Consider the following 27,308-nt stretch of genomic DNA (forward strand, 5'->3'; position numbering starts at 1 on the left):
CCAATCCAGAATGTGGTTGTTCCTTTTACAGTGTCTGATATGGTGGATTTTAGGTTTTCCTGTTCTGTTTTATCTTTTTGTGTTCTGGTGAGTCTCCCTGACGTTTCCTTTTCGCATTCCTTTTGGTGTTCCTTTTTTCGGATGTGAAATGCCCGGCCTGTTTCCCCTATGTATGACTTATTGCATGATTTGCATTGGATTTCGTAGATGGCATTGCATTTTTGTTCTTGTGGGATTTTGTCCTTGGGGTGTGCGAGTTGTTGGTGGAGTTTTGTGTCTGGTTTTACTCCAGTGTTTATGTTGTGTTTTTTCATGGCTCTGGATGGGTTCGGTTATTCCTCTGATGTTCGGTAGTGTGACTATGTTTTTGTCCTGCTGCCCTGTGTTGGATTGTTGTATTTTTTTCCTGGGTTTGTTGGCTTTATTGATAACTTGTTGTCTGCCTTTGTTTATGGCCCAGCTGGGATATTGACATTGTTTGAGTGCTTGTATGATGTGTCTCTCCTCTTCCTCCCTGTCGGTGTGGCCCGTTCCAATAATGTTCTTACTACTGAAAGTTTGTGTGCAGTGGGATGTTGGGATGTCCAGAGTAAATATTGGTCAGTGTGTGTAGGTTTCCAGTATACAGTCATTTTGATGCTGCCGTCTGCGATGTGGTGGATTTTAATGTCCAGAAAAGATATGGCTCCGTCTTTCTCCTCCTCGTGTGTGAATTGAATATTACCTGTGTCGTCTTGTGTGTTGAGATGGTCCGTGAGTTCTTGCATGTGTCCTTGCTGTATTTTTTCCAGGATGTCATCTACGTAGCGTTTCCAAAAGGTTAAACGGCATTGTGGTGGTGCGGTGTTGAATGCTTTTTGTTCCAGGTCCTCCATGAAAAAACTGCTCATTATTGCTGATAGTGGATCTCCCATTGCAAACCCCTCTTTCTGACTGTAAATTATGCTGTTGTACTGAAAATATGTAGATTTGGCCACGAAACGTAATAATTGTGTAATGTCAACAAGGTAAATACACTTTACTGCATTGTCTTTAAAAAGAACCTAAGAAGTTAGAGATACAGCGCGTTCAGCCGCATGTGTTGGACCCGGAATCGGACGAGGACTTTGAGGAGCACGAAGCTCAAGCACTGCATCCATATCAGATGAACATTACTGATTGGTAAAGTATTAATAAACATTAGTAGATCAACTTATTATATGGTGTACACTGGTGGAGGCGGGGCGCAGACGGTGGAGCAGCGGAGGGGGTCGGGTGCCAAGCGTTTTCTGCTACGTCAAACGCGTCATAAGTGTAGCTGCCGCGTCATCGTTTAGTTTTAGTTCGTTGTCACGTGGGAGGGTGGCAGAAATACACTGCAATTTGGTAAAAAAAAAAGGCCAAATCAATCTAAAAACCACTTTGGCGACATATACAAGGTCCACACATCACTCTTAGAAGGTAGAAAGCTCTGAAAAGTTGATTTTGGATGAGATGGGCCCTTTAAAGCTATTCAGGACAGGTTAATTTCTGTCCTGTGATTGTGACTTTATTGGTATTGGTACTTATTTGTTCAAATGAGTATCTAGTTTTAATACTAGTTTCAGTATCTGAGTCTGGATATAACCTCATTACCAGGGCATATATTTACAGTTTTTAACCTGGGGCACGCCTGGAGCCTTGTTCAGTTACACAGAGCTGTGTGTGTTCTGTCCACACCTCACAGCTGTCCTGAAAAATGTACTCGCCCTAAACCGGTTCTACGGCTGCAAGAATGTGGTAAAAACTATTACAACCTGAGCTGCCAATCAGACTGACAGTGCATGTGATCTGATTAGAGGGTGCAGAACTTTAAAGAGAGTGAAAGTAAGGCTGTAAGATGAATAGAAAATGAAATCACAATTTGAATGAACACAATTAATAAAGTCTGTAATAAGTCTAAGTTTTAGAAGTATCATAATTTCCTCCATAAACAACAAAATCTCCAGTCTTATTCTGAATAAAAATGTTAACCCTGGAGTTTACATCTCAATGTTCTGAAATATGATTCTTGTATTAGTTTGTCAGTTCAGATTTTCAGTGTTTTTGTCAATTCTTTGTCAATTCTCAAGTGTTTAAAATGTGAACTTTGAGCAGAATCCTATTCTTAAAACATAAATTGCAAATCCAATCACAATCACAATGCTTGGATAGTGATCATTTATACTACTACATAGAATTGAGTATTTAAGACTCACATTGTTCCAGTCCGCAAAGCCATTGAGCGCCTCTGGTTTAGTCCCGTCCTGGACCTGGTTTTGGACCTGGTCTTCCAGAGTCTTGATCCGAGTCCGGGCCTGGTCCAGCTGAGCTCTGAGAAGCTTCACCACCTGATGAGGGCGTCCAGCACCATTCTGAAGAGGGAGAGAGACGGAGCAAAGAAGAAAATACTGGTTTAAAACAGCAGCTCTTAAACTTTTTACACTGTGTAGTTTAGTTTAGTTTAGTTTACTTTACTTATTCAGTGTCATGCATGTGTCCTCTTACAGAGGCTTTCAGCACAAACAGAGCCAGCTTGAAAACATTACATTTAAACAAATACTCCAATCTCTCCTCATCAGACACAGCAAACAAACAGTAAGACACTTTATATAACAGTCCTCTAGGATCTGAGTGGAAGCGTCCTGTCTCCAGAGCCAGAGGAAGAGTCCCACACCTCAGCTGGACACATACTGACCTCTGACCTCTGCTCAAGTTCAGAGTGACATACAGCTCAGGACCAAAACAGTTTTTAATTACAATATAAGTTCTTAAATTTGGTTTATATAAGATTTCACTTTGACACTTTTGTTTATACTTGTCAAAATACATTTTCCTAGTTTGTCGGATACTACAGATTAGGGCTGGACGATATGGCGCAAAAAATATAGCTTGATATATTTTGATATATTTTGATATACGATCTATATCTCGATATGTGTACAGGAAAAATAACCTACAAAACTATTGCAAAAACAAATATGTTAAAGTATATTGAAGTGCAAGAGGCAGTTCATGTACGAACAAAGAGCTTCTGCCACATTTAAGATTACAAAAAATTCCTTAATTACATAAATAATCATGTAATTGTAAAATAAAATAAAAATACATATTGCCTTCTGTTCATTCATAAATAAAACAACTCAGCTCAAGCTCATCTTTGCATTAACTCTGTAACCGTACGATAACCATGAGCTCTTTTAACAGAAGAAGCTCGGGAGGTTCATTATTTTAACAGATCCATGTTCCTCACAAGAGTAAGGAGCTCTGAGGTTTCCCACAATCCACTGCAGATCAAACCCAACGATTCTAAACACTGTTGTACAATTAACACTGCAGCAGATTATTCATTAAAATCTTCTGTATAAATACATTTTACATGACTAAACTTTATAACATATAAACATAACGACTCTAGAGCCACATCAGCCCATTTGACATTATAATGTGTTTAATGCAGTTTTGACACATGTTTACGTTTAACAGAAACGAAGCTTAAAAGGCTCATTTGCATAAACAGCTCACTCCTTGTGCTGCTCATGTGGTTCAGCTTCTGTCGGGCTAAAGGACACGACTCAGTGGAATATGAGTGTTCTCTCTGTGACAGAGGATGTGCTGCTGATGGTCTTGTCTGTAAATGGTGTGAAAGGTTCGTGGTGCTAGAAGTTTTTCACTGGCATCAACTTTCGGCATTTGCGGCAGTAGTGCATGAGACACAAGCTGCAAAATCAGGGAGGCGGAGGCGCGCACAGAGAAGGCAAACAAGCAAAGTGGCAAAATCAGAATTGAATATAAGCGTTATATCGATATATACGATATGTCAGAATCCTTATCGAGTTTTAAAAATATCTGGATATATTTAAAATATCGAGATATCGCCCACCCCTACTACAGATTAACTTATTTCTATAAATAAACTGGAGATCTGCATCCTCAAAAAAGAACCAAGAAATGATCTATATGAAATGAGTTTGCTTAGGGATGCACCAATCCAGCTTTTTTGTTCTGATACTGTTGTCGATATCATCTGCCGATACCAGATATCAAAGTATACCAGGGCAGAGACTCACAATATTATTTCATTTAAACGCACACAGCATATGGTAAACAATGATCCAAATGTGTTTTGTAACTGTTTTTTATCATATAAAGTACGTACAGAACAACTCTAAAGAAAACACAAGGTCAGTATTACAAGGGGTTTTGGGCCAACATTGTCAGTTTATCGAGTTTCCAATTCATAGATCAATATGGGATATCAAATGAACCGGTTTGCGATTGCGTTTCAGTATTGGCATCCTTAATTTGGCTTTCCAAGTACCACCAGACCTAAACTTTATCAGGTCTAAAAATGACAAAACAAACTTGCAAATGAGAATACTAAGCCATGGAAAGGACAGCTTGCTCTAAATAATAATTAACCAAAAGGAGGACAAATACATTGAGCAGTTTGAATCAAAACAACTGTAAACTCCAGAGGGTCACAATAGGACAGGCCTCGCACCACAGTCTGAGAAACACTGGTCTAAAATACATAACAGCAAGTATTCACATTTGGTCCTTTTGTATCAGAGCTATCAAAGAGCTATGAGTTTTAGTGTTTATTATTAAAGATGTGTGAAGAAGTTTAAGGCTGTGGTGGAACTCAGACTAGATAAATATTTACTTAGACAAGCACTCGGTCATTACCACTGCAGACTGGGCCATAGACAAACAGATTAAACAGGTACAGACTTGAAAAGACAGTGCAACTTCATTGTGGTAAGAGGGCGATACTTTACTGAGAGGAGACAGGCTAACCACTCTGCCACAGTGTCACAGAAAAAAACATGACACACCACTTCAGGACAATAGGATGCACCAATCCAGCTTTTTCAGTTGAAATACTAAAGTTACTTTAGTTGCTTTAAATACTGTATTTTTCGGATTATAAGTCGGACTTTTTTTCATAGTTTGGGTGTTTCCTGTGACTTATTCTCTGGTGCAACTTGTATATTAAAATGTTCACACTGACAGCGGTGAGAGGCTCTAGTCTTGTGTGTGAGTATCTGCTGCTCCTGTTCCTCCTGTATCACTGTCACTTCACTCTACTGCACATGTCTCCTGCAGAAAGAGCCTCTGTCCTGTCTGTGTCATGTCAGTCAATCACACCATTACTTCTGCACCACTGAAAATAGAACATTTAAACAAACTTATAAAGACGACTGAGAAGACTGAACACAAATGCCCCCAAAAACAAAATCAGATTTTGCAGATTACAAACTGCAAGCCGTGAAATCTGCATCTGAAAAAGGTAATCGAGCAGCAGAAAGAAAGTTTGGAGTGAGAGAGAAACTTGGGACACCGGGAGGATGCACCATGAAACTTTCCTGAAGTCAATGGATGGATGGACAAAGCCAGAAAGACCAGAATAATTCTAACTGGAACTGATGCCGAGTCTGACGACAGCGACACAGAAGAGGAAGCGGCGCTCTGTTTACCTCTGGAGGTCGAGGAGTTGCTCAGAAGTGACACCGAGGATGAAGAATTGAATGGATTTAGTGATTTGGAGTGAGATGGAGAGTTTGGTAAACTTGTTCTGTTCTGTTGTTTATCTTATAGTTTATCTGAAGAACTGTTCATATGTGACGTTAACAGTCTGTTGTTCTCTGTTGTTCTTTCTATTCTTACTGTTATTACTACAACTTGACTTTCAACAGGAAATATCGGTTCCTGGTCTTTGATTTTATAAAATAAGTTTCCCCCAAAAAATCTGACTTATTGTCCGGTGTTTTTGTATGGCTGGGCATCATTATGAAGCTGCCGATACGATACATACCTCGATACAAAGGCCACGATATGATACATACCTCGATACAAAGGCCAAGATATGATACATACCTCGATACAAAGGCCACGATACGATACATACCTCGATACAAAGGCCACGATATGATACATATCTCGATACAGTGCTTTTTTTGGCTCGATACGATATATTTCAAATCGATTCGATACGTTCACTAAAAAATTATGGCTAAATCATGGCTGTGATATTAAAAGTGTTTGTTAAACCACTTCTTGTGCAAAGTTCATATGAAACACAAACATTTTAATCATCAAAACAGTGAAAATGTCAAATGTGTCATCTAAATTATTTTTTTGCCTCTGAACAAGCAACAAAACTGTAGAGCTGTAACAAAATAATTTAGTAAAATATACCAAAAAATAGACTTGGTGATATATCGATACAGCGGTCCCTGCTATTGATACTGTATCATTACATTAAACGATACGATATATCAATATTTTGATATTTTTGCACACCCCTAGTTTTTTGGCGGGGAGACTTATACTCCGGAGTGACTTATAGTTCGAAAAATACAGAAAATACCTTTTTCGTATACTGTAAAACACAAAGTGATCCAAAGTGTTCTGGAACTGTTATTTATTCTTCAAATAACCACAGAAAAGCTTTCTATGAATAAAAGTTCAAACATTATGAAAAGTTCTTGGGCAAAATCAGCCTGTAAATAATGTTATTAAACCTAATTAAAGATGCAACCAGGATATCAGTTTAACCACTATTATCGAACTGATACTCGATCCAGCAATTATTTCAGTATCAGATACCAGTATCAGTATTGTGTATCCCTAATCAGGAGTCTAACCCCCAACCTCTTTAGACCATGTATTGCTCACCTGTCCATGTAGCGGCACAAACTCATCTCGGAGCTCCATCAGCATATCCTCTTCCTCTTTCTCTCCGTTTTCAAAATCCAAAACTCGATTAATCACCAGGTTTTTGTGTTCTCTGCCGTCAGCTCTTCCTCCTCTTCCTCTTCTGTCCAAAACAGGTATCCGACTCCCAGCCGGAGAAACGAGGGCGTTCCCGTGGCTGTCACTTATCTCCTTTAGCAGCAGATTTACAGCGGCAAACTGCGGTGAATCAAACGGATCTTTCCCGTCTAGCGAGTCCAGAGATTGTACCGACTCAGTTCTTGACGGTAGCGAGAGAGTGGACCCAGCCAGAGACGCAGGACTAGAGCAGCTGGCGGACGGGCTTTTCTGCCAGTCCAGAGGCATACTTCGCGATTTATCCCTGGAAAACGCTAAAGAAGAAAACGCATGAAATGGCAAATTTCTCGGAATCCCGCAAACCGACTCGTAATCCGAATCGGAAACTCTCAAAGCGTTGCATCCTTCGCAGCCTTTGCCTTTCTGACACCTTTTCCCCGTGCGGATAAAAAAGGGGCACGTATCCCACTTTTCCGACCAGAATTCGTACTCTGAAAGCGCCATGTTGTCTCGAAGCATCTCCCTGTATCCGTCCTTCTCCGACTCGCCCTCCTCTTCGCTCGTACTGCCCCGACTTGGAATTTCGTGCGGGTTTTTCTCCGTGTAACTGTTGCGCACCCATTGGCGGATTTTGTCCCGTTCCTGTATGAGTTTCTGGAGGCGCTCCGAGGAGAGGACGTGGACTCGGGCGATCACGGTGTCGTATTTGAAAACGCGCTCGAGGACGGAGACGCACTTCCCGCAAATGAACTCGCTGTTGCCGCGGGAGACGGAGCGGCCCAGGATGTGCGTGAGGATGGAGAGGATGTCGAAGCTTTTGGAGATGTTTGAGGATAACTGGGATCGCAGAGAGGCGGAGGAGCCCAGGGACAAAGTGCTGCCTGAGGAGAGAGAGAAAAGACTTGTATAAGAACAATACAACACTGGTGGTAAACATGAAGACACAGACTGACAGACATTCACTCTCAACACCAGGATCATGTAGAGTGTGTAAAAAAAGAACATTTTAAGGTCAGACTGACTGGCCAGACAGCAGCAGTTACAGAGAGAGGGGCCACGGTTTTTCAATACAAGTCAATTGCAATCAGAGCTCTGAGCTCATGAGCCCACTTCCTCTTTGGAAAACTGCAGCTATCTATCCATCTATAGCAGTCTATCTTAGGCAGGGGCTGGATCTGGCCCTCAGCTGATTTTCTACTAAAATATTTTAATTTTATTTTAAAACCTGAAGACAGAATTTTAAATTTTTCGCACACAATTCACAGTCAAAGCCTCTGATGTGTCCACAGACATGCAACTAGAAATAATAGATTTACAGTACTACCTACATTTGTGAGCAGGTTTTCTCAGTATGAACATTAATAAAACAAAGCTGCACTCAAAGCACTTGAATGACATTCTGACGACAGCAGCTCCTCAGGACATGGTGCCTGATATTGATGCACTTGTAGAGGCTAAAAGATGCAAAGTTTCAAGAGCAAAAAGAAAGTATGACTAAATTCTATGAAATACATACAAGTTCATGTTAAAACTTTGTGTTGAAATTGCATTTTTCTTAAAGTTTCAGGTTGTTCATAATATTATAATACTTTGTAAAAGAAAGAGTTTATCAGTTAAAAAAATGATTTCTGGAATAGATTTGTGTTTCTCTGCACAAATATTTGAACTTATTGTTATTTTGGGGTTTATATGACATGAGTTTTCTGATCCAGGACACTTTGGGATCAAAGTAGGTTGGATAAAACCCCCGAACCAAAATGAGTTTGACACCTCTGATCTTAGGGATGCACCAATCCAGCTTTTCAGTTCCCATACTAATATCAATATTTAGACTTTAACCCTCCAAGACCTAAGGGCAATTTCAGTACATCTGTCCTCCCCTTGATTTTTGTCTTAATTTTGCTATTAAAACTCCTCATTTTACCCCCTAATGAAGTGTTATACATCTATTTTTCAGTACAACCTGTTATTTCACAATCTGCTGCTGTAGTTGTGTCAAATGGCGGTAATAAAAGTTATAGGACAAGAAATACACATAAAAAAACATAAAAAAGGAAAATAAAATTCATACTCTTTCTCAGAAAACATGTATAAACAAGTTTTTGGATATAAAAAATGTTTAATTTAGGGCCTTAGCTACAAAAGTGCAAAATATCAAGTGTGTAAGTGAACTAAACATATCCTTATTGCCTCAAAACAAACAAACAAAAAAAGTACAATGGCCCCATGACTTTCCTGGTGTCAGTCGTGGAAACAGCTGGTGTCAGGTCCAGGACACAGAGCCACATCACTTCCTGCATTTCCATGGGCTTTATTACATTTGGACAGTTGGACTGAAATAAACCCTTCAAATAAAAAAAAAAAAAGCAAGGGATGCACAATTACACAGACCAAGATGTGTAATTTGCCATTTATTTGAGAGACATCTGCACTTAGAGCAACTTTTTCAATTGTTACAAACACAGACGCTCAGAGCAGTCGAACATTTTGACTCTCTACACTCTTTGGCCCAATCAAAATGGATGGAGCGCATGAGTTTACCAGAAAACAAAATTCCTATTGGACACTTGTTTTCCCGGCGCCATCACGCAGCGTGCTTATGATGTAGGACAATGCCAGAAACATGCCAGAAATCTGCTCAGAAAGCTGCATCCTCTTGCAACTGTCAGCTTTTAAAGGAGAAAAAAGTTAAGTTTCTATCTTTTATGGTTGGAAAGTTATCCACGGTTATGTAAAACATATCCCCAGGTATCGTATATGATACTGTCGGGCTCAAAGGATTAAGCATCAGCCAATATGAACTGAAAATAGCACTTATTTCCTTAAAAGTAAATCTATTACACAAGAGAAGTGTGTTATACAATGGTTCTTTATACTTCCAATAACTACTGAACAGAGCAGCTTTGTACAAATAAAAGTTCAAACATTATCAGACATTCTAGGCCAAAATGAGTCAGTAAATAGTCTTATCACATCCAGTTAAAAGTCCGAGCAGGATATCAGCTTAGCCAATAATGGAACCAGTGGATCAGCACTGCCTAGTCCATTTAAACAGTCTATGCACATGATGTTTGTGAGGAACCTATTTGAATTGTCCTAAACATGTAAAGCAGCACTACTGTCTGACAAAAATAACTGATGTTTGTTTACGCTTTTCGAGATGATGCAAAAATTCAGTCTAGTTCTGTTTTGTGGATATCCCTTCCCTCTACCCCACCGCCCTCTCCTCTTCACACTGACCCCAGGGGCTGCTGCAGTTGGACTGGCTCTGACCCTTCACAGACCCAGAAGGAGTGAGGCTCTGGTTCTTCTTGTTTCCTGAGAACAGCCATCGCCTCTGGTTCCCCTGGAGCGCCCCTCCGCAGATCCGGCACAGGTCCGACCGTCGACGAGACGACATCATGCAGCGAGGAACTAACCTGAAAATGAAAAATGAAATGATCAATATACAGTTCACATTTTGACATGTTTGTATTTTTATACAGATTAATATGAGTCTGGTCTCCACACCCTCCGCTGTATCTCAAGCCCGGTGTGGTGTAGGATTTTGAGCCCGCGGTGACGTGACCCCGGAGTCTACACAGCATATAGTATTTTCGGTTTCATATGTTTTTATTCATGTGCAATCAGATAAAGATATGTCATTCAAACAACACATGTACACACTTTTTTTTTAATGCAGATACAACATAACTAATAAAGTTAACTAACAAAAACAAATCAATCAGGAAACAGGAGTAGCGTCATACAATATAATAATAATAATAATAATAGAACGATAAAAAATATGCTACTACAAATATGAATAAAAATTAATAAATACATAAATAATAACAATATATAATAAATATTAATAATAAAAATAATAAATAAATAATAAAAATAATAAATAATACAAATAATAATACAAATTAAAAAAATAATAATAATAATATGAAAAAAAGGGGTGGGTGGGTGAGTGGTTTAGATGGTTTTTAAAAAGTCAATAAATGGCTGCCACTATCTAAAACATGTATTTATGTTACATCATACAGTATTTTGACCCCGGGGTCAGAATCCTATTAGGTTATGTTGACCCCCCCTATAGAATATTGACCCCCCCATGGAAATCTATATTTTAATAATAAAGAACTTGAATTCTATAGAAAAACTTTGAATATTAATACAGTATCTGCAAATTAAAACATATTGACATATTTAGAAGTGTTTTTTTTTTTTGAAGATCTCAGATGCATTTTTTATTTCGATTATAACTTTTGAATGTTAAAAATGACTTAGTTGTTTAAACACGTGTTTGACTGAAATTGAGATAAGTAATTATTAATTAGTTATGTAATCAAAGTGATGTAAAATTATTTGGAATCTTGTTTGGAAAATAGACAGGGCTGATTAATTGAGTAGTTAAATAGGGGATACATATGACTATAGTAATCTGACCCCCCAATATGTTTATTATAGTTATGATGATGTAAAGTAAGAAGTCATGTTAGTTTAATGATCAATTATATATAAAGGAGGTCAAAATCCTATGACTATAGTAATCTGACCCCCAATATGTTTATTGTAACACAACATGACTAAACTCAAGGTCGTTATTCTTAAAAACCATTGCCTAAATTGACATTATGATTAAGGACTATCAGAAAATAGCAAACTAAAAACCACAACAATATAATATAACAAGAATATAAAAAGTGACAAGATAGCTCTGTATATGCAAATTTAACAATACGTTACATTTACACAAAATACCAAGTCGTTCTCCATCAAAACATTCCTTAAAATACCATAAAAGATCGTGAATATGTAGCAATATAGAATAAAAGTAAATTACATGAGAAATAATGATCATAAAAGTAACTACTACAGAAAAAAGTAAGGGTCAGTGTACTATGGGGGTCAAAATACTATGTCACACCAGCCAAACACAAGCATCCAATCAGAGTTTAGTGCTTTGTTCACTGATTCTACAGAAATCCTCTGTGTTTTTCAGGTCCTTTTTTTCACCATTTCACCGGTGACATTATCATAAAGTATTGAAGAAGTATATTCTGGATCTCAGGCCACTAGAGCTGTGAAACTGAACACATTTTAGTAGTTTCTAATGGTTAATGAACAGCTTGGGTCTTTTTAATGAAGCCAGTCCTGTCAGTAAAAGCAAGTGGTTTGGAACAGATGCAAGACTTTGGAGAAAGAAATGTGACTATTCTGTATCGTTTATGTTGAAAATTAATTTTGAAACCCACTTAAAAAGACACAATAAAGCAAAACACAAAAAATCTGATCAAATTCATAGGAAATCTGTTATAGTGGTCTGAAATCGAACCAATGCAATCTTGAAATGTCTACTGGCAGCTCTATCCAGTACTTCTTTGTGAACACATTTGTAGCACCCCCGCACGCTCCGCTTTGTCCTATGTTCCTGTACATTCTCTGAGAGTGAAGACAGAAGTGAAGGATCAGAGGAACACAGAGTTTGTTTGAGGATTTTTCACAGAGAGGCCTGAGGCAAAAGCAGCCACTCAAACCTGTTACACCAATTGATGTTATTAGTCTTTTTTTTCAGACCAAGAGTTTGTTTTCATACCTGACAGTTTCGACTTTTGAAGAATTAACGATCGATTATCGATTAATCATTAACGTTTTTATATTAAAATGATCATCATTATTATTACTATCTGCACTAATCTGCATAAATACATTCACCTTTACAACATATAAACATAACGACTCTAGATCCACATCAACCCGTTTAACATTATAATGTGTTTAATTCAGTTTTGTGCAACTCTCACAGAAACCAAACTTAAAACCACATCACTAATTTGCATAAATTCAGCGAAGATAAAACTACAGCTCTTGTGTTGCTGATGTGGTCAATTTCTGTCAGATTAAAAGACATGACTCAGGTGAATACAGGTTAGTGTGACCAGATTTGTGTTTGTCAAAACCAGGACACCGTACGGGGGGAGGGAAGTGGGGAATCGTCATCGACATTGAGCGACTCTCACCTGGTAAAACTTTTTCCCACTGGACACAGAAACATATGTGCTGCTTTGTACACTGTGCACATGGACTCACACTTGTCCCGAACGCAACGGAAAGTGTGGAATTTCTTGTACAAGTCATCGTTAAATATACATTTGTGCTTCAGTACGTTGCAGACTGACCGACTGTTTGTGTCTCGCTCCTTCTGATGCAGAGACACATGTACAGACCCTGTTTGGTCACACTACGCTATGCACAACAACCTACATTTGGTTTGTTGATTAAAATGAACATAATGTATGAAATTCTTAATGATCAATTATCAATTAATTGACTAATCATGCCCATCCCTACTTTCGATTGCCTCTTTAATCCAGTGACGGTGTTTGTTGTCCTCTGTCCCGGTGATATTTGCTCTGTCCCAGTCCTTAATGTGCTTCTCTCATTTACACTGGTCACAAATGGACGATTTGAGCTGTTCCTGTTCTGCTTTGTGTTTAGTTTTTTCTTTGCTATTTCCTTTTCACTTTGTGTCCTATGTTCCTTTTTTCATGGACTGAATGCCCTCCCTGTTTCCCCGATGTGTGTTTTATTGCAGGACAAGCAGGGTATTTCGTATATGACATTACATTTATGGTACAGTTCTATTTTGTCTTTCGGGTGGACGAGTATTTGCCTGAGTTTTCTGTTTGGTTTCACTGCTGTGTTCATATTGTGTTTTCTCACCGCCCTCTGCACTTTTTCTGTCCTGCCCCTGATGTACAGTCATGTTACCATGCCTGCGCTCTTTGTTCAGTTTTATTTTTGTTTTTCTTTCTCTCTGACCTGTTTGACCTGTGTCTTGTTCATCCGTTATAACGTTGGTTCTGTGAAATAATGTTCTTACGACAGGAGAGTTTGTGGCTGTGGGATGTTCCGATGTCCATAAGAGGTATTGGTCTTCTTCCTGTGTGAATTGGATGTTTCCAGTTCTGTCTATTGTGTTTAGGTGGTCCGTTAGCTCCTGTGTGTGTTCCTTTATCTATAAATCAGCTGACCGGACACGTCACAGCAACATCATGTGACCAGTGACCACTCTGAATGAAGAAGACCACTAGCAGTTAAACCTGTCAGGTATGAAAACAAACTCTTGGCCTGCAAAAAGATCTCGGATGCCTAAATGAACCTCATTGGAGAGTTGCACCAGTGTTCAGGACCAAGTCATAGTGCAGTACATATTACATATCACACTTGCTGCTAGAACATACAGTCAAGAGCACCGTTTCCCTCAGGTGGGTCGCAAAAGATTTTTTTTTTTCGGTCACCTTGTCACAATCTGCATGTAGATCTGCAGTATACACTTCTGCCACGTTTTATATCATTTCTAATCTTTTTGTAATTATTTTATTGACTATTTTCTTCCAATATTGCTGGTTCAATTAAATGTTGAAAAGAAAAAAAAAAAAACATTCTACATTTAATGTCCAAATAGGCGACTTCTGGATCCTTTTATTGCTGCTTCAGTGACTGTTTTTCATTGTTTCAAACTTGAGTCATACTAATTGTTCAGAGACACGATCACTCAGTCAACAATAAAATATCCTCATTAATGTTCAATAATCAAATCCACCTTTATTTTGTGATTTACCAATAAAGTCTTTTAACTTGAGTCGCAAATGTTTGTGACTTTCAAAATATGGGTCCCTGCAAAAACTGGTCAAGAGTACTTTAATGTGTACTTTTTAAAAAATATATTATTATTATTTTATTTTTTCAGTATTGGGGGGGGGGGAGTTTTCTCAATGCAGTGTTTGCATGTGTGTATTTACGTTTTAGGGCGGTCAAATCAAATTTACATTTACATATTATCTCTTCCCTTCCCATATCTTTTGTTTATTTGTTTTGGCAACCCCAAAACGCACTTACATGTACATTACATTATACAAGCATTTACATATACATATATTTTGACACTGTCCAACACTATGTTGTTCTTATTTTACTGTGTTTTGTCCAAATGGGGTTTTGCCACAGTCCATAGGCCAACAGTGTGTTTGTTTTTGTGTCCAACAGCTGAGCAGCTGCTCCATTAAGAAATTAAATCCAAAAAGTCCAATTGTCTAAAATTGTGTCTAATCTTTCCTCTAAAAAATCTAAAAATGTGTACCTTTAATGGAGAAGTTTTCAGACCCCATGCTTTTGAGAAATATATAGTACAATGTAACAGTACTCTTACTTGAGTAAAAGTTTTAGTTCCTCTTCCCACTGTGACTAAGTCTAAAGTGACCAAAACTTTACAGTATGTGACAATATGAAATTATTTGAACCTTTGTGTTTCAGCAATACTTCAGATATGATTTAGTTTGTCTCATTTTTATATACAATTAATCTGATTCTGTGCCTTATTTAATGTTTTGTCTTTCTAATTACACTAACTTCAAGTAATAAATCAGATTTACGTCAAAGTTACTCTTACAGTTACTCTAACTTGAGTAGTAGCTTTCCCAAATTCCCAAAACTTTTTACTCTTATTTATATTTTTGGACCACTACATTGTTCTTCTACTTGAGTAATGTTATTATTTTTGAAGTAGGTAAGTAGAGGAGATAATTGCTTGAGTACTAGTCTTAAGTGACCATATCCACCTTTACAATATTAACAATGATGTGTTTTAAATTGTAATTACTGGGCTGGTGTAAAATGAAAGAGGAATAGGGTCCCATGACGACAACGACGAATCACATGGCAGCACCTGACGAAGTGAGGATTAAACCTAAACCACAACGGAAATACAGCAAAGACTCTGGTCTAAAGCCAGGACTATACCCGGACTATACCCGGACTATACCCGGACTATACCCGGACTATACCCGGACTATACCCGGACTATACCCGGACTAGGACTATACCCAGGACTATACCAGGACTATACCAGGACTATACCAGGACTATACCAGGACTACACCAGGACTGTATCAGAATTAAACAAGGGTTCAATCAGGACTAAGACAGGGTTAAACCAGGACTAAACCAGGTCTAAACCAGGACTAAGGAGGACTAAACTAGGTCTAAACTAGGTCTAAACCAGGACTAAAACTGGACTAAACCAGGATTAAACCACTAAACTAGGTTTAAACCAAGACTAAGACAGGGCTAAACCATGACTAAACTAGGTCTATCTAAAACAGGACTAAACCAGAACTAAACTAGGTCTAAACCAGGACTAAACCAGGTCTAAACCAGGACTAAACCAGGACTAAAACCAGGTCTAAAACCAGGACTCTAAACCAGGACTAAACCAGGACTAAAAACTGGAAACTAAACCAGGACTAAACCAGGTCTAACCCAGGTCTAAACCAGGAATAAACTAGGTCTAAACCAGGACTAAACCAGGACTAAACTAGGTCTAAACCAGGACTAAACCAGGTCTAAACCAGGACTAAACTAAGGCTAAACTACGACTAAAGTAGGTCTAAACAAGGACTAAACTAGGAGTAAACCATGACTAAACTTGGACTAAACTAGGACTAAACCAGGACTAAATCAAGGTTAAACCAGGACCAAACCAGGGCTTAACCAGAACTAAATCAGGACTAAGACAGGGCAAAACCAGGGCAAAACCAGGACTTTCCTAAACCCGGCCTAAACCCGGCCTAAACCCGGTCTAAACCCGGCCCCCGGTCTAAACCCGGTCCCCGGCGCCCCCTCTCTTCAGCCCGTGCGCAGTGTGTTGGAGGCGGCGTTTGCAGAGACACGTCGTCCTTGGCCACGCTGACAGCTCCAGCTCTGTACCGCCTTCCACACACTTTCCCTGGACAAACTTTAACCAAAACAAACCACAAAACGACACAAAACACGCCATAAATCTGCCCCACAGACGCATCCGAGGCTTTGGTCAAACATTAAACTGCTCTTCGCCATTTTACGCTCGCGTCTGGTTAATTTTAGATCGTTAAACTGCGAAATGACATGCTATTTTGCGCGATAATGGCAGTAATCCGGTATATTTTTTAAGACTTTGATGCTAGATTTAAACCAGAGTCTTTGTAAACCGGAAAAACGTGAAATCAACGCCTAAAAACAAGCAAAACAAGTCAATCTTACCGGTTAAAATCACGTTGTTTGGTTCAGTACGTGTCCAGAAGTGAAACAGAAAGTGATTACGTGGCGAAAACGCAGAAAAAGTCCAAAAAAGTGAAGGATCGGTGAGTTTTGAGCGACATTTGGGCGGTTAGAAGAGAAAAGAGGAGCAGATCCGGAGAGACTGGTGTGTGAGCAAAGTGTCCTCGCCCGGCTGCAGAGGAGGCGAGGAGAGAGGAGGCACCTTTCTGACGTCACAGCGCGGCGGCACCACACCTGTCTGAGGAGGCGAGGAGAGAGGAGAGGAAACGAGGGAACGAGGAGGCAAGGAGAGAGGAGGCGAGGAGAGAGGAGAGGAAAGAGAAAACGAGGAGACAAGGAGAGAGGAGAGCGGAGAGGAAAGAGGAAGAGAGGAGACAAGGAAACGGGAGGCGAGAAGAGAGGAGAAAGGAGGGGAGCAGAGAGAAGAGGAGGAGAGAGGAGAGGAAAGAGGAAACGAGGAGACAAGGGGAGAGGAGGAGAGAGATGACAAGGAGAAAGGAAGGGAGGAGAGAGGAGAAAGCAGGGGAGCAGGGAGAAAAGGAGGAGAGGGGAGGGGAGGAGAGAGGAGAGGAAACGAGGAGACAAGGAGAGAGGAGCCATGGAGAAAGGAGAGGAGCAGAGAGAAGAGGAGGCGAGGAGAGAGGAGAGGACAGAGGAGGTAAGGAGGGAGGAAACAGGGGTGAGGAGTGAGGAGACAAGAAGAAAGGAGGAGAGGAGGAGAGCAGAGGAAAGAGGAAATGAGGAGACAAGGAAAGGGGAGGAGGAAAGGGGAGAGCAGAGAGGAGGTGAGGAGAGAGGAGACAAGGAGAAAGGAGAGGAGCAGAAGAGGAGGAGAGATGAGGCGAGGAGAGAGAAGAGAGGAAAGAGGAGGTAAGGAGGGAGGAAATAGGGGTGGGGAGTGAGGAGACAAGGATAAAGGAAGGGAGGAGAGGAGGAGATAAGAGACAAGGAGGGGAAGAGAGAGGAGGCATCTTTCTGACAACGCCGCTGTCTGAGGAGAGAGGAGGCGAGAAGACAAGGAGAGAGTAAAGAGGAGGTGAGCAGAGAGGAGAGAGGAGGTAAGGGGAGAGGAGACAAGGAGAGAGTAAAGAGGAGGTGAGCAGAGAGGAGAGAGGAGGTAAGGGGAGAGGAGACAAGGAGAGAATAAAGAGGTGAGCAGAGAGGAGAGAGGAGGTAAGGGGAGAGGAGACAAGGAGAGAGTAAAGAGGAGGTGAGGAGAGAGGAGGTAAGGGGAGAGGAGACAAGGAGAGAGTAAAGAGGAGGTGAGCAGAGAGGAGGTAAGGGGAGAGGAGACAAGGAGAGTAAAGAGGAGGTGAGCAGAGAGGAGAGAAGGAGGCGAGAAGACAAGGAGAGAGTAAAGAGGAGGTGAGCAGAGAGGAGAGAGGAGGTATGGAGAGAGGAGACAAGGAGAGAGTAAAGAGGAGGTGAGCAGAGAGGAGAGAGGAGGTATGGAGAGAGGAGACAAGGAGAGAGAAAAGAGGAGGTGAGCAGAGAGGAGAGAGGAGGTATGGAGTGAGGAGACAAGGAGAGAGTAAAGAGGAGGTGAGGAGAGAGGAGGTAAGGGGAGAGGAGACAAGGAGAGAGTAAAGAGGAGGTGAGCAGAGAGGAGAGAGGAAGTATGGAGAGAGGAGACAAGGAGAGTGTAAAGAGGAGGTGAGCAGAGAGGAGAGAGGAGGTAAGGGGAGAGGAGACAAGGAGAGAGTAAAGAGGAGGTGAGCAGAGAGGAGAGAGGAGGTAAGGGGAGAGGAGACAAGGAGAGAGTAAGAGGAGTAAAGAGGAGGTGAGCAGAGAGGAGAGAGGAGGTAAGGGAGAGAGGAGACAAGGAGAGAGTAAAGAGGAGGTGAGGAGAGAGAGGTAAAGGGGAGAGGAGACAAGGAGAGAGTAAAGAGGAGGTGAGCAGAGAGGAGAAGGAGGTAAGGGAGAGGAGACAAGGAGAAGTAAAGAGGAGGTGAGGAGAGAGGAGGTAAGGGGAGAGGAGACAAGGAGAGAGTAAAGAGGAGGTGAGCAGAGAGGAGAGAGGAGGTAAGGAGAGAGGAGACAAGGAGAGAGTAAAGAGGAGGTGAGCAGAGAGGAGAGAGGAGGTAAGAGGGAGAAGACAAGGAGAGAGTAAGAGGAGGAGAGCAGAGAGGAGAGAGGAGGTAAGGGGAGAGGAGACAAGGAGAGAGTAAAGAGGAGGTGAGGAGAGAGGAGGTAAGGGGAGAGGAGACAAGGAGAGAGTAAAGAGGAGGTGAGCAGAGAGGAGAGAAGGAGGTAGGAGAGAGGAGACAAGGAGAGAGAGAAAGAGGAGGCAGAGAGGAGAGAGAGAGAGAGGAGAGAGGAGACAAGGAGAGAGTAAAGAGGAGGTGAGCAGAGAGGAGAGAGGAGGTAGGCAGAGGGAGAGAGAGAGTAAAGAGGAGGAGCAGAGGGAGGTAAGGGGAGAGGAGACAAGGAGAGAGTAAAGAGGAGGTGAGAGAGAGGAGAGGAGGTAAGGGGAGAGGAGACAAGGAGAGAGTAAAGAGGAGGTGAGCAGAGAGGAGAGAGGAGAAGGGGAGAGGAGATAAGGAGAGATAAAAGGAGGTGAGGAGAGAGGAGAGGTAAAGGGGAGAGGAGACAAGGAGAGAGTAAAGAGGAGGTTAGGAGAGAGGAGGTAAGGGGAGAGGAGACAAGGAGAGTAAAGAGGAGGTGAGCAGAGAGGAGAGAAGGAGGCGAGAAGACAAGGAGAGAGTAAAGAGGAGGTGAGCAGAGAGGAGAGAGGAGGTAAGGAGAGAGGAGACAAGGAGAGAGTAAAGAGGAGGTGAGCAGAGAGGAGAGAGGAGGTAAGGGGAGAGGAGACAAGGAGAGAGTAAAGAGGAGGTGAGGAGAGAGGAGGTAAGGGGAGAGGAGACAAGGAGAGAGTAAAGAGGAGGTGAGCAGAGAGGAGAGAGGAAGGTAAGGGAGAGGAGACAAGGAGAGAGTAAAGAGGAGGTGAGCAGAGAGGAGAGAAGGAGGTAAGGGGAGAGGAGACAAGGAGAGAGTAAAGAGGAGGTGAGCAGAGAGGAGAGAGGAGGTAAGGGAGAGAGGAGACAAGGAGAGAGAGTAAAGAGGAGGTGAGGAGAGAGGAGGTAAGGGAGAGGAGACAAGGAGAGTAAGAGAGGTGAGCAGAGAGGAAGAGGAGGTAAGGAGAGAGGAGACAAGGAGAGAGTAAAGAGGAGGTGAGGAGAGAGGAGGTAAGGGGAGAGGAGACAAGGAGAGAGTAAAGAGGAGGTGAGGAGAGAGGAGGTAAGGGGAGAGGAGACAAGGAGAGTAAAGAGGAGGTGAGCAGAGAGGAGAGAGGAGGTAAGGGGAGAGGAGACAAGGAGAGAGTAAAGAGGAGGTGAGGAGAGAGGAGGTAAGGGGAGAGGAGACAAGGAGAGAGTAAAGAGGAGGTGAGCAGAGAGGAGAGAGGAGGTAAGGGGAGAGGAGACAAGGAGAGAGTAAAGAGGAGGTGAGGAGAGAGGAGGTAAGGGGAGAGGAGACAAGGAGAGAGTAAAGAGGAGGTGAGCAGAGAGGAGAGAGGAGGTAAGGGGAGAGGAGACAAGGAGAGAGTAAAGAGGAGGTGAGCAGAGAGAGAGAGGTAAGGGGAGAGGAGACAAGAGAGAGTAAAGAGGAGGTGAGGAGAGAGGAGGTAAGGGGAGAGGACAAGGAGAGAGTAAAGAGGAGGTGAGCAGAGAGGAGAGAGGAGGAGAGAGGAAGACAAGGAGAGAGTAAAGAGGAGGTGGAGAGAGAGAGGAGGTAAGAGAGAGGAGACAAGGAGAGAGTAAAGAGAGAGGAGGTGAAGAGAGGAGTAAGGGGAGACAGAGAGGAGGAGGTGAGGCAGAGAGGAGGTAAGGGGAGAGAGACAAGGAGAGAGTAAAGAGGAGGTGAGGAGAGAGGAGAGAAGAGGTAAGGGGAGAGGAGACAAGGAGAGAGTAAAGAGGAGGTGAGGAGAGAGGAGGTAAGGGGAGAGGAGACAAGGAGAGAGTAAAGAGGAGGTGAGGAGAGAGGAGGTAAGGGGAGAGGAGACAAGGAGAGAGTAAAGAGGAGGTTAGGAGAGAGGAGGTAAGGGGAGAGAGACAGAGAGTAAAGAGGAGGTGAGCAGAGAGGAGAGAGGAGGCGAGAAGACAAGAGAGAGTAAAGAGGAGGTGAGCAGAGAGGAGAGGAGGTAAGGGAGAAGGAGACAAGGAGAGAGTAAAGAGGAGGTGAGCAGAGAGAGGAGAGAGGAGGTAAGGGGAGAGGAGACAAGGAGAGAGTAAAGAGGAGGTGAGCAGAGAGGAGAGAGGAGGTAAGGGGAGAGAGACAAGGAGAGAGTAAAGAGGAGGTGAGCAGAGAGGAGAGAGGAGGTAAGGGGAGAGGAGACAAGGAGAGAGTAAAGAGGAGGTGAGCAGAGAGGAGAGAGGAGGTAAGGGGAGAGGAGACAAGGAGAAAGGAAGGGAGGAGAGTAAGTAAGTAAGTAAGTCTTTCTTTATATAGCACTTTTCACAGACATATATCACAAAGACACTTTACAGAACATTGTAGATTCATTCTTCTTTTTCTCCACACTCAGCGGTGGTAAGATTCTGTTGTAGCCACAGTTGCCCTGAGGCAGACTGACGGAAGTGCAGCTGCCATGCCAGTCTGCGCCATCGGTCCCTCCAACCACCATCACTCTCACACACACATATCACTTTCTTACTAGGCAATGTGGGTGAAGTGTCTTGCCTAAGGACACAATGACTGAATGTTTTTGTGACTGGTGCCTCCTTGTGGCTCCTGATTTTCCCAGTGTCTCCCATCCAAGTCCTGACCAGGCCCAGACCTGCTGAGCGTCTGAGGTCTGAGGGCATCAGGCTTTGACCCGCCGGTGGAGAGAGGAACAGAGATAAGAGACAAGGAGAGAAGACAAAGAGACAGGAGACAAGGTGAGGAGAGAGGAAGAGAGGAGATAGGAGGTGAGGACCGAGGAGGCGAGGAGAGGGAAGGCAAGGAGAGAGGATGTGAGGAGAGAGGAGGAGAGCGAGGAGATAGGAGGTAAGAAGAGAGGACACAAGGAGAAAGAGAGAGGAGACGAGAGAGCATTTAAAATACCAATAACAAGCACAACTCTACTTCATTTTTCATTTAAACAAAGTTATATATAATATATATATATATATATATATATATATATATATATATATATATATATATATATATATATATATATATAATATTTATTGCATTGCCCACAATAACAGATGACTACATTTGAATCATAAAATTCCTTACTTATTTAGAAGTTTGAATTAATTTATTTTTCTAAGACAACCAGTCAAAGTGGGATAATTATCACATAAAACCGTGACAGTAACATGATCTGACATCTGCTTTCTTCCTCATCATGAAAACTCCTCTATTGTACACAGAAATTATCAGACAAATACAAATTTAGGAAAACACTGATATTCTGTTGAATTCATGTTTAAAGTATCAGGTAAATGCTTTTCTAGCTTAAATTGTGACAATTTTTTGGACAGAATTCTCCCAGTGTCATGTGACCAGTGTGTTTAGAACTTTACTTCCTGACATTTTCAACACATTTTTTCAACTTTACTTTGCAAATTGTTTCTTGGTTAGTTTAAAACTATAATTTATATTTACAGTTATTAGAGTTATTAAAATCATTATTAAAGTGGAAATGAGAGAATTGTAAAAAACTGTCATATGCACTTTAAAGGTCTAGAAATCAGAGAATGGTCAGATTTTGGTTTTGGTTTGTGAACTCAGCCACTAAACCTACTTTCATTATAGAATATCAATAGTGATTTGTGTGAGCCTGACGAGAGCTGATGTTGCGTGAAGAGCTTTGACCTTTGACCTTATGTGGTAAACTTCCAAATCAGAGTATAAAGGGATATTTTTGCCTCGTCTTTTGTGGGTAATTTGGGTCTTTTCACATTGTTTTGATACTAAAACAGCGGTGGAACGTAACAAAGTAAAAGTAGTAAAGTGTTGTACTTAATTATACTTTTTTTGTTGTATCTGTACTTTACTTAAGCACATTTTAAAGTGGATACATTTTACTTTTACTAGTGTCGTGGTACTCAAGACTGGTCTTAGCCTTGAGACCACTTTTTTACGGTCTTGGTCTCGTCTTGGACTGAAGCACATTTGGTTTTGGTCTTGTCTCAGTCTTGATGGCGCTTGGTCTCGGTCTTGTCTCAGGCTCGAGGTCTGACACTTGTCGAGTGTGATCAGATTTCACTACAGCCGGTGAATGTGCAGAGGTTACTAAATATCACTGTAAAACCAGTAAGAGAATGTAACTGTAATGATAATGATAATAAGTTATGAACTTGAAAAAAACACTTGATTCACTTTGAAGCAATTTTCTTTAAAGTGCCAATGGAAGTCAGATTAAAGAAGAGCTTCTCAAACTGTGGGTGAGAGTCCAAAAAAGCGGCGCAGACTGTTTCAGTGCAGTACAGTTTGCTTTGCCTATTTTAAGCCCAAATGAATTGATTAACCAGATCAAATGGAGATAGATTTATAAGAACATGTGTCAAATGTGCCAAAATAACTGTAAAATACAAATATATTGGCCAAACGTTTTAGAACACCCTAATTTTTCCAGTTATTTATTGCAATTCAAGTCGTGCAAGTCCAACAAAGAGCTTGAAATGGTACAAAGGTAAGAATTGAACAGAGGTTAAAAAAGATCAAATATAACAAAACACAAATCCAAGCTCTGCCAAAACTACCTCAGGAAAAAAGAATGGAGCTGGTTTGAGATGAACAGGACAGAAGAGTGAAGCAACCTACAAGTGCCACACATTTATGGAAACTTCTGCAACAGACTTGGGAAGAACTTTCTGAACAATATTTGATTTGTATTATGAAAAGAACGAGCTACGAGTGTGTTCATTTGTTCTGTCTTCCAAAGGTGGACACACACATCAGTCTAAAGTTTAGAACAAGTTTTGGTCAAAAATAAGCAGTAAAAAAATGGTAAAAATGTGGTGTTTTGACCGGTAGTGTATGTAGAAAATGACAAAGATGGTCTCAGTTTGATTTTGATGGGCCGTGGTCTCGGTCTTGTCTCAGTCTTTAAAAGTCTCGGTCTCGATCCTTAGAGGTCTTGGTCTTGTCCTGGTCTCGGGACCCCATGGTCGTGGACTGGTCTTAGTCTTGACTCGACACGGTCTTGACTACAACACTAACTTTTCCTCTCTACCTTTGAGAGCAGGTATCTGTACTTTCTACTCTACTACTTTTCTGAACTGGAGTGAAAAGTAAAAGTATTTTTCATTATAGTTTGAGAGCTGTTGAAAAGGCTGAGGGTGATTTAACACTTTTGAAGTTTGAGCAAACACGAATATACAAATAAAAACAGCTACGAAACAAAAACATTGATTCTGTTGTTGTGAGCACAAAATCAAAAATCTAAATCACAACATCTGAAGCTTTAGACGATATTAACATCTGTGTGAAATACTTTTACTTTTTACTCTTGAAGCACATTTTTAAACACTGTTAATACTTTTACTTAAGTCGATTTTTTCATGTGGTGCTTTTACTGTTACTTGAGTAATCTCTGCTATCTGTACTTTTACTTAAGTATCAAAATCGTGTACTACATCCAGCACTGAAAAATGGCTTCAAAGTTTGTGTCAAAAGTAGAACAGGTCGGGCTTCCAAAATTTGACGACTAGTTTCTCTAATGAAGAAATATTTATATGTGAAAAATGTTGAGCTCAAAATTGACCTTTGACCCTTATTTGTCAGTTCCTGTTCTCTGTCTTTGTATCATGAGGCAAAAATAAGTTTTTGTGCAAAGACAAAAGGCAGAAACTGACATGATCATGATTTGACTTCCATCCATTCTAAGAAAAACACATCACCAAGCTCCAGTCGTCATGTGTTCTACAAGAGATTTGGATTTCCTGTTTAGCGTTGATCAGGATCTTGCGGCGACACTTCCACAGTGAAACAGTTTGACACAAGTGACTTTGCAGTATAGTGTGTACTGTATGAAAAAATACACACAATACTTTCACTTTAAAGATCATTGAAGTATAATTGAGTACAAATGTATTTATTGAATGTGTTCAGACCCAGAGGTGGGACCAAGTCATTGTTTTGTGAGTATCAAGTAAGTTTAAAGTTTTTGACCTCAAGTCCGAGTCAAGTCCCAAGTCAAATACAGGCAAGTCCAAGTCGAGTCTCGAGTCACTGGACCATAAGTCCAAGTCAAGTCCAAGTCTTTGAGCTTCAAGTCATTTCAACAAGCAACAAGTCATTTCTTTAGATTTTTGCAATTTATATGATTTTTTATCTAAATTGTACTTAAAAAGCCATGATATCTGTATGAGTATTTATAAAAGAGATGTAAATTAAAATAATAAAATAAAATAAAAGAAATGTTAATTTTAAGATCTTAGTGTGAATCATTATGGTCATATTAGAAATAATTCAGATTTAAAAGTGCAAAATAAGAGTTATTTTGCCATGTAGTCTGCTCTGAAATGGAAGGATCATGTTCTATGTAGTTCACTCGGTTTTACTCTATTGTTCTATATATTACTGTATTGTACTGTATATTACTGCATTGTACTGTATATTACTGCATTGTACTGTACATTACTGCATTGTACTATATATTACTGCATTGTACTGTATATTACTGCATTGTACTGTATATTACTGTATTGTACTGTATATTACGGTAGTATATTTGATGATACACACATCACAGTACTTCAGTTCCTTCCAAAGTAACAAACAGAGAAATGGGGCGAAATGTTCCAGTTTGTTTGTGTAAAACTCAGCGCCACATTTATCAACTGTAAAGAGAAAAGTATTTTATATTTTTTAGGAGAAACATCAATTCTTCTCAAGTCACTGGGCTCAAGTCCAAGTCATTGACCATAGAGTCTAAGTCAAGTCCCAAGTCTTAGTCCATTTTATCAAGTCAAGTCTCAAGTCCTAAAAATACTGACTCAAGTCTGACTCGAGTCCAAGTCATGACTTGCAAGTCCCTCCTCTGTTCAAACCCTGTGCCAATCGCAACAAAAAGAAGGAAGTAAGAGGTTGAATTTTAAACTAAAATATATTTATGAAGTAAATCACAAACAAAACATACACTGTTTCTTCCTTTTGTCTTTACAGGAAAACATATTTTTGGCTCATGATACAAAGACAGAGAACAGGAACTGACAAATAAGGGTCAAAGGTCAATTTTGAGCTCAACATTTTTCACAATATTTTTGACCAAACATGAAGTTACGGCGTTCTGCCTTTGTAGGACAGATTATGTACAGTATGTTGGATAGATATAATAGGCTCATGGTAATCCGAAAACTCCACTGCCCGTCTCTACCACTTTTCATTACAGCTGCAGGTACATAAATAAACCTAGATTATGTTCCTTGAAACCATAGCAACTAAAATCAGCACTACCTAACCAAACTAAAATCACCCCAACATACTGTATCAGAGTAGTTATTCTACTGCACACCTGGGATGGACAAGTTTTAACTGCAGTGGGTAATACCAGCATTTTAAATACATTTTGTACTTTTCTAGGAGCATGTTTGTACGCCCACTCCCACTTGAGTCATAGTTTTATTGAAGTACCAGTACTCTTACTTGAGTAAAGGTTGTGCTTCCTCTTCCTCACTGTGAGTAAGTCTAATAACAAAAGATTTATGCGACAGTCTGAAATGATTTGAACATTTGTGTTTCTTGCAGCTCCTTCGCATAATATGATTTAGTTTGTCTCATTTTTGGATCTGTTCTTTGGAAACACCAGATTTTGTGATGTTTTGTCCTTCAGGTTACACACACTTCAAATTATAAATCAGATGTTACAGTTATTCTTTAAGTTACTCACTGCAAATTTCTCTGATCTGGCCAAGATTTGAAAACTTATATCAGGTTATTCATCTTGTTTTCAGATTTATGATCTACTTACTAGTTCCGAAACTGCTTCATTCTAGTCTAGAGGTCGTTTATTTTAAGATGTTGTCAAGTAAAATTATCTGTACATGCAGCAAGATCATTTCACTATTTTAAGTCATTTTCTGATAGATTTAAGTGTTTATATCTTACATTTTGGTCAAGCTTTTAACTTTTACTTGAGTAGAAGTATTCCCACATACTTTTTTACTCTTAGCTGAGTCATTTCTTGGACCACTTCTTTGTACTTATACTTATTCTGAATTAAAGTTACTCTGCTAAATTGCAAATCATGAAAACATATTTACCACCATGATGTAAGAGCAATAGAAATCCACTAGATGGCAGTATTGGTATGTTAAATTTCATGCAAAGTATAAATCCATGGGCCGCTTCTCATTTCTCTTTCTTTGCTTCCTTCTCCTTGATTCCTCTCCCCAATCCTCCATTTTTCAGCTGTCAATCAAATGCGTCATATTAAGCGGTGTCCCAAAGAAAACGACGGAATGAAGGAGAAAACCTGAGGGAGGCTTCGGGAGCAAACACCACAGAAA

At 40.5% G+C, this 27,308-nt stretch overlaps 1 protein-coding gene across 1 annotated transcript in view; it reads right to left on the reverse strand.

Moving 5' to 3' along the window:
* si:ch73-95l15.5 (E3 ubiquitin-protein ligase BRE1A) overlaps positions 1-17,236 on the reverse strand; it is a 31,410-nt gene extending 14,174 nt beyond the window's left edge. The window contains exons 1-4 of the mRNA XM_020926039.2: positions 16,846-17,236; positions 10,015-10,193; positions 6,679-7,655; positions 2,217-2,372 (exon numbers count right to left, since the gene is read on the reverse strand). Of these exons, the coding sequence (XP_020781698.2) occupies positions 2,217-2,372; positions 6,679-7,655; positions 10,015-10,177 (1,296 nt within the window). The 5' untranslated portion in view covers positions 10,178-10,193; positions 16,846-17,236. The remainder of the gene's footprint in view (positions 1-2,216; positions 2,373-6,678; positions 7,656-10,014; positions 10,194-16,845) is intronic.
* Positions 17,237-27,308: the final 10,072 nt, after the last annotated feature.

This window comes from Boleophthalmus pectinirostris, unplaced genomic scaffold, assembly GCF_026225935.1.
Source record: "Boleophthalmus pectinirostris isolate CB_2022bp ecotype Guang Dong unplaced genomic scaffold, ASM2622593v1 HiC_scaffold_6, whole genome shotgun sequence".
Classification (NCBI taxonomy): domain Eukaryota; kingdom Metazoa; phylum Chordata; class Actinopteri; order Gobiiformes; family Gobiidae; genus Boleophthalmus; species Boleophthalmus pectinirostris.